Source organism: Macrobrachium nipponense, chromosome 43, assembly GCF_015104395.2.
Source record: "Macrobrachium nipponense isolate FS-2020 chromosome 43, ASM1510439v2, whole genome shotgun sequence".
Lineage (NCBI taxonomy): Eukaryota > Metazoa > Arthropoda > Malacostraca > Decapoda > Palaemonidae > Macrobrachium > Macrobrachium nipponense.
The window spans coordinates 12,625,517-12,633,580 of NC_061104.1; the positions used below are offsets into that span (position 1 = coordinate 12,625,517).

The 8,064-nt window shown below is 41.1% G+C and overlaps 1 protein-coding gene across 1 annotated transcript in view; it reads left to right on the forward strand.

Annotated features, from left to right (window-relative positions):
• The window catches only part of LOC135213793 (uncharacterized), a 293,734-nt gene extending 287,823 nt beyond the window's left edge, over nucleotides 1–5,911 (forward strand). Inside the window, exons 34-35 of the mRNA XM_064247921.1 lie at nucleotides 4,587–4,744; nucleotides 5,801–5,911. Coding sequence (XP_064103991.1) covers nucleotides 4,587–4,744; nucleotides 5,801–5,911 — 269 coding nt within the window. The remainder of the gene's footprint in view (nucleotides 1–4,586; nucleotides 4,745–5,800) is intronic.
• The last annotated feature ends 2,153 nt before the right edge of the window (nucleotides 5,912–8,064 follow it).

Genomic DNA, 8,064 nt, shown 5'->3' on the forward strand with positions numbered 1-8,064 from the left:
CTAGCACAGTTCCCCCTCCTTAAGGGGGAGGTTCTCGGAATATGCTCTTGTTCGAGGGGCTTGATGGTCCTACTCTGCAAGATGCTGTGACTTCTGAGATCCAGAGGAATTGTACTGAGGTTATTGCGCTGATTCGTCAGCACAACAACCTCGGGGAAACATCTCTGCTCCCACCAGCAGAGCCCGCGTCATGGCTCAAGTCGTTCTGAAGCCCGAAGAAGGGAACCCAGACTGACCGTGGGCTTGCCGCCGGACAAGATGGCTCGCTCAGGTCTGGCCGGTCGAACAAGCTAATTCCACCTCCTCTACTGCGACAGCGGCGTTTCTACAGAGTATTGCAGCGCTTCCCCTCCCCCTCCTCGATCCTCCTGAGAGGTTTCGACCTCGATGAGGAGACTGGAATGATCAGAGGACGGTATCGGCTCTCTCCTGTCAGGTGTCGATCAGCCCCACCCAGACGACGTTGACAGTGGCGGCAGATCCTTACCTACAGTGAGAGTTCGTAACCCTCCTTGGGGGGAGGGGGGGAAACTTTTTCTGACAATACGTTTTTCCAGACTGAGAGGCCATCACCGCAAGGCGGCTGCTCCTACTCTTCTCCAACTGCTAGTTCCGCTGGGAAGGCGAGCGAGTATCCAATTCCTCCCCCATTCCCTCTCTCCTTACGGCTACGAGGGAAAGGGGAGGGATCCTACAGAGATTTCTCTGTAGGTTCCCACGTTGGGGACTGCGCTACCGGGGGGACCTTCGAGTCCTACCTGACGTAAGCCCGGTCGTTGAGGAAGGATTCTGCCCCATCCTCGATTTCTACGGGAATTGAGAGGACCACCAGACAATAATCGTTTGACGAATTCGGTGGGGGTTTCGCAGAGTGCTTAGAATTCTGCGGAATTTCTAGCACTCTCAGAGTGTTCGAGTTTTTCACGATCTCCGAACACTTAGGCGAGACCACGGTCCAAAGTGAGCGAGACGAGAAACCCCGATAATTGTTACCACGATAATCGGGAACCTCGCCTAATGCTCGAATTCCTGGAATTTCTAGCATTTGGAAGAAGACTGCTGCTGAAAGAAGAGTATCTCAGAGTAGGCGACCAACCTGAAATAGAGAAGAACGGACGGGACCATCCAGTTTGGCTTGAACTTTTGTCTTCGGTATTCTGTTCACCATTGAAGCTTTCCTTTGGGAAAGACTTCTCCTTCACTCTCTTGACTAGAGAACGACTGTGGTCGATCTCCAATCCTTATTCTCATTCCTCGAGGGGAAAAGAATTTAGGATGGAGGTCGTTGTACAGAAACCTACAAATATACTACGTATATTACCCTCGCGACATGATTCTGTTAAGCAGTTGAATTGTCCGAGTTGTAGGCGCATACCGTAGTTAACTCTACGGATTGTGACCGAGACGACTAGTATCCTAATTGAACTGTAACTCGGGGCTGCCTGCAACCTCCCAGGAGTTGCCAGTTTCGATTTTAGATACTTATGGTATTGTCACGACAACACCAACTCAGCTTTTGTATTTACCGAAATCCGTTTTGTTTAAATATAATTGCTTGAGCATATCTTTTATTTATGCTCAATGGTTCTAGCCGAACGCATTCCTTTGTGGAATGGATTACCTGGCAACTCAGGATGACGAGTCAGCAAGAGCTACTGCGTATTTGAACTGCCCGAGGCAGCTCAGTTGCAGCTGGCTCTCCGAGATGCACGGTCGGTTATGTCTCTCTCCCCTGCGTTGATTGACTACCAAACCGTATCTCTGCCCAACAATCACGGACTTAGGTCTCTTATTAACGGGGATTCTCGCATACATAAATAACCATCTACTGCCGTGATACTCGATTTCATCGCCTTCGACATTGCGAGAATTTTCAACAGAGATATCTCTTGGACTCTTCCATCTTTCTGTTTACCACACGGTAACAGAAGTCTGTACTAGTCTCCCGCTGCATCGCACTGTGATAATGCGAATGATTTTGCAGATATCTGAGTTTGTCTTCAAAATATCTCGTATTTGTAGGGGTGCAATTGTTCATTGTTCACCCCGAATTAACAGATGTATCGGAAGACATCGCCTACTCCCTGACCTGCCAGCTCTACTTCCAAACGTTCAGCCCATGAGAAGCAGTTCTTCAGGCGGCTCTCCCCTGTGTTTTCATTACTGAAAAGCGCCCCGCCCTCACCGGACAGCAATGAAATAGCGGTTAGCATTTTCAGTCATTTGTAAGCACAGGTTCAGAATCTTGAGAATCCTTCTCTCGATTCGCCTGTGAAGACGTAGGTTGCATTCAATGTCTACCTTCGTCTTCAACGGCACATAGTGTTGTTTCTCCTTAGCTGAGATTCAACTACTATGAGAATGTCTTGCCTTCAGGGACCTCGGTCTCTAGAAGGCAATTGACTTTCGCCTGTTGGGCACATGCCTTAAGAGAATAATCACCTCACCGTCCGGCATCGGTGACAAACAAATTCACTATTTGTTTGGTCTCTCGGCATAACCCTTTAAAGGGCGAAGGTCACGTGACTTACTCGGATGCTTGGACAACTTCCCTTACTACCGAACCAGTCAGTCGGCAGCTGTCAGAGCGCCCGAGTCAGTTACGAACTACGCTGTGGACTTAGTTCGGTGGTTCCCGATCAAGCATTACTTCGTCCTAATAGCTTGTCCCAGTACCCATACCATCGACACCCACCATGGAGTGGCAGTGTCCTATCCACTACCGAGAAGAACTTCGCTGCATGGGGATAGGAGGATGCGAGACACTTCGCTGCAGACGGATAGATCAGTATGGGTACTGGACATCACCGAAGTCAAGAAGAGGGATAGGTCATAAGACTATTCCCTTCTTTTCCTCTGAGGGAACTGCATGACTTTTCCTGCGAAGTCAAGCATCCAGGGGATGGGGATCCGTGACGCTCGATTTCGTACCGAACTTCGTAGCAAAGACTCAGAACTCATTGGTCCCTGACGATCGGTTCGAGTCCTTCACAATCCCCTCCCTAATGGACTTCACCGCCTTCAATGCGAAGGAGATGCTGCTTTGTCCGCAAGAACTTCTCCAAGGCGCAGGTACTGAAGGCAGGGGTCTGGTCCAACCAGACCACATGCACCTCCTTCTACCTTCGGGATATTGCCCACAGGTCCTTGGATCTTTTTCCTTGGGACCCGTGGTGGTTGCTCAACACGTTGTGTAGCGAACCCAGACCCTCGCAGGCTGAACAGCATCGAGTCCTGGTGTCACTGTAAGAAAGGATGAGTGAATGAGTGTGACTGGCTCCTCTTCCCATCTTTTTCTCTCCCTCTACCTGTGGGTAGAGGGATACGGTCGTCACCCTGCTGGATAAGGACGAGATGCAGGTGAGCTACTCAACAGAGCCCCATCCTATCCTTTTCACTAGGGATGGGAGCAATTATCCACCACTTTCCCCAACAAGGGGGGGGAAGTGGATGCCAACAAGAGATAAAACCATAACTTTATGTTGCCTCTTGCAAACAGGAACAAGTTCTTGCTTGCTGGTACGAAGAGATACGCTTGCCCTCTCTCTTAGTACTCGGTCCAGAGGTCTGACCATTGATCCTGCGGTGCGCACCCCGATCAATCGGACAGAGGCTTGGATCCCTCCCTCGCTCTTACGACCAGGGAGGCATTCCAAGGTTGGACGAACATCAGTCTGTTCATCAAAAGACTCAGATTCCTCCCACCAAGAAGTGAGTCTTCCTATTGTTAAAGGACGGAGGGTTTGTATAACGTACTCAGATTCCTCCCACCAAGAAGTGAGTCTTCCTATTGTTAAAGGACCGAGGGTTTGTATAACGTATTGGAACAAATGACAATTTGTCGAAAATTGCATTTTTTCCAACGATACAAACCTGAGGTCCTTTACATATAGTCCCACCTCATGCCACCCCTCACTCTGCATTTTTTGCATGGGCCTAAAACAAAAGTGATTCTTCACCTCTCAGGCGCGCAGGCGCGCACACTGTCGGACAAGCAGTTAACTACCGTTCTCCCCTTGTTCGAAGCTTACGACCGTTCCTGCTGCCGCTAGCTACTTCCTATTGTTAAAGGACCTCAGGTTTGTATAGTTAGGAAAAATGCAATTTTCGACAAATTGTCATATTAGGAGTAGATTTGGGCTTATTAGATACTAATCAGAGTTAGACTAAATTTTTTTTTTTATTCAAAGGTTTTATAGTCAATGAGACTATTGTGTGAGAGTAGAAGTATTGTACTACCTCAGTCTGGTTAAACTACCCAGTAGAAATAGTCATAAATGCAGTACATATTATTTTTAATGAATACAGCAATAGCTTTTATGTTTTTACTAATGTTACGTGATTGTCATTGTCCTTAAGTCGTTGTTTTATGCTTTTACAAGAATACATTTGTTACGTGTGCTTTTTAGTAGAAGCTAATAACAATTTTTCCATACATTGTATTGCTGGTGAAAAGCAGTAATAAGTATATAATTAAATGGCAACTTTTGAATTATATTTGCTGGGTATGGTAGCTGTTTAATGCTGAGAAGTATACAGTGATTCTTTCTAGGAACCATTCTAATAGTAATGAAATATTTTTTCAGCTATGTTTTGTGAATTGGCTTTCATAGAAAAACTGAATTATCAAAATCCAGATAGAATTGGAGAACTTGAGTTTGTCAATGCCTTTGGTAATTACCTCATAATTAGAAGCTGCTTTAGTTTACTGTGTCCTGGAGAATCTGTAACAAGTTCACATGAGGTGAGTGTGTTGTTTTTTTTCATAAACTAATTTTTATGAATTTTATGGGTGGACAAATAATTTTCCAAGGATTTTTGGGTACAAAACACAGCTGGTTGGTTACTGATGAAATGTAAATGCACATGTTTCACCCCTAATGTCACCTGTTCCAAGTGAAATAACTAGTAATTACAGTAGGGAAGATCTTTATGGAACCAGCTCACTCATTGTATGACTGCTGCTCCCTGTAGGGTGGTATCACTTACAGTGCGCTCTATGTACCACACTGTAGATGGCAATGACAAATTCTAGAATGCAGATTATGCTGCAGTTCAAGTATATATTATATAAGTCTAACTTTTTTAACCAACAATAAATATTGTATATAAGAAACAAATCCTTGATGATGTCTATCTTTTAAATTTCTAATTTATCCAGTCATTAAATTTTTAAGAGATCATAATTAATCAAATAAGCTGCAGTGTGGTGAATTTATCAAGCCATGCAGGTCTACCTTATGATATAAGAATATCAGCTCAGTGGTTTGTTTGAAGTATTTAATTTAGTAGCTAATATTGTTGATGTCTTGTGTGTTTAGAGAAAATACAGTAAGTGGTGTAATGAGAACATTGCACCGCACTCATTGTATTGTAGGCATTACTAAAAATCTGGAGTATCCCTAGGGCCCCTGGCTGCAACTTTTTTATTCCTCTTACTATATGTAACTATGTTCATATTACTTTCCGCCCTTGCCTAACAATTTTTGCGTTTTTTCTTCAGCACTGAATGACCTCTACGGTCCCAGCGCTTGGCCTTTGGCCCAAGTATTATACTTTAATTCCATTGCTTTAGAATCTTGACACGTGGTAGAAAATTTTTATAACCTATAATGTTAGTGTTTTCACACTTAGATACTTTTATGTCTAGAAAACCTTTCTGGATCAGTAATCTCTCTCTGAAGAGACTTGGTTAATACATTATGCCAAAATATATGCACTACGGTACATGGAACCCTAAGTTGCACTTTTTTCTCTTCATAGTATATAGTCAGTTATTAATACATGGGGTGTGTTTCAGATTTATGACAGTGGAAATATAGAGATTATCCCAACTGAAGAGACATCAGGCTCACGTTTTGTGCTAACTGACCCTTCAGCTGATATTTTTGTAACCATTGATGTTACGTAAGTATTGCAAATCATGATAGTATTTTATAATGAAATTTTAAAATGTACATGCATTGATATTTTTGTGTGGATTGGCAGTGGGGTTAGAGTTCTATTTGTTAGATTTTTTATTAACCTTTTTCTTTGCAACTTCATTATCAATTAATATTTTCCATAGTACAGTTTTTTTTGTGCAGTTTCTTACTATTAGAGATATCCTTACAGTCTAAGGTTGGGAAATTTTAGAACCTTGGTTTGTGACAGGTTGTTTGTAACTGCTCCTAGATATCTTCTTGTCATAGTAAGAAACAGTCAGGGACATTCTGAAAATCACTTGCCCATCCAAAACTGTTCTATCTCTCCTGATGTAGTGTGGGATCAAGCATGTAATTTACCTAGCTAATTATTATCTTTTGATGTTGCTTAGTATTCTATTGTAAAATTTCTTTCATTGCTGTTTAATGTAAATATATTAAGGCGCTTTAATTTGTTTGCTGACTTTCCTTCGACTTTTTGGATTAACCCTCTTACGCCGACTGGACGTATTTTACGTCGACATTTTTTGTCTCTCGTGTGCCGACTGGACGTATTTTACATCGACTTACAAAAGTTTTTTTTTTAAATTCGCGGAAAAATACTTATAGGCCTACCAGCCTAAAACTTTTGAATCACGCGCCTTGGGGGATGCTGGGAGTTCACGGATCAAGGTGTTGTTTTGTTTACAATCGTTACGCAGGCGCGCAAGCGCGAATTTCTTTCTTGCCGCACTAAAAAGTATCTGTGACACATCTCAGAAATTATTCGTCACTTTGACATAATTTTTGTACCATTGTAAATTAGCCGTTACATGAAGTATTATATATGAAAATGTGCACATTTTTATGTAGAATACAACAATAAAATACTCATGATTGTAGCTTTTATCAGTTTTGAGATATTTTCATATAAATAACTATAATTGCCAAAATTTCAACCTTCGGTCAACTTTGACTATCAAAATGGTCGAAAAACACAATTGTAAGCTAAAACTCTTATAGTTTAGTAATATTCAATCATTTACCTTAATTTTGCAACTAATTGGAAGTCTCTAGCACAATATTTCGATTTATGGTGAATTTATGAAAAAACTTTTTCCTTACGTCCGCGTGGTAACTCTTCCGAAAAAAATCATACGTGCGATTGTGGTAATGTTTGCACCATTTTAAAATTAGCCGTTATATAATGTTTTATATATGGAAATGTGTGCAATTTCATGCACAATACAACTAAAAACAACCCATGGTTGTAGCTTTTATCAGTTTTAAGATATTTTCATATAAAAAACGATAATTGCCAAAATTTCAACCTTCGATCAACTTTGACTCTACCGAAATGGTCAAAAAACGCAATTGTAAGCTAAAATGCTTATATTTTAGTAATAGTCAAGCATTTACCTTCATTTTGCAACAAATTGGAAGTGTCTAGCACAATATTTCGATTTATGGTGAATTTATGAAAAAAATAACATTTTCTTTACGTCCGCGCAGTAACTTCCGAAAAAATCATATGTGCGATTGTGGTAATGTTTGCACCATTTTAAATTAGCCGTTACATAAAGTTTTATATATGAAAATGTGTGCAATTTCATGTAAATACAACAAAAATAATTGAAGGTTGTAGCTTTCTCATTTTTGAAATATTTGCATATAAATCACGATAAATAGAAAAAAAAACACGTTTGGTCAACTTTGACTCTACCGAAATGGTCGAAAAACGCAATTGTAAGCTAAAACTCTTACAGTCTATTAATATTCAGTCATTTATCTTCATCTTGAAACAAATTCGAAGTCTCTAGCAAAATATTTAGATTTATGGTGAATTTAAAAAAAAATCTTTCCTTCCCTCCGCGCGCGGATTCTCCGCCACAAATCTCCGAAATGCGTACGTCCCATTCTCGGAATATTTGCTCCATTTTATATTAGGCATTTCATAGAGTTTTATATATGAAAATGTGCGCAATTTCATGTAGAATAAAACGAAAAATATTGAAGGTTGTAGCTTTTCTGATTTCCGAAATAATTGCATATAAAAAATATATATAAAAAAATTCTACATTCGGTCAACTTTAACTCGTCAGATATGGTTGAAAACTGCAATTGTAAGCTAATACTCTTACAGTATAGTAATATTCAATCA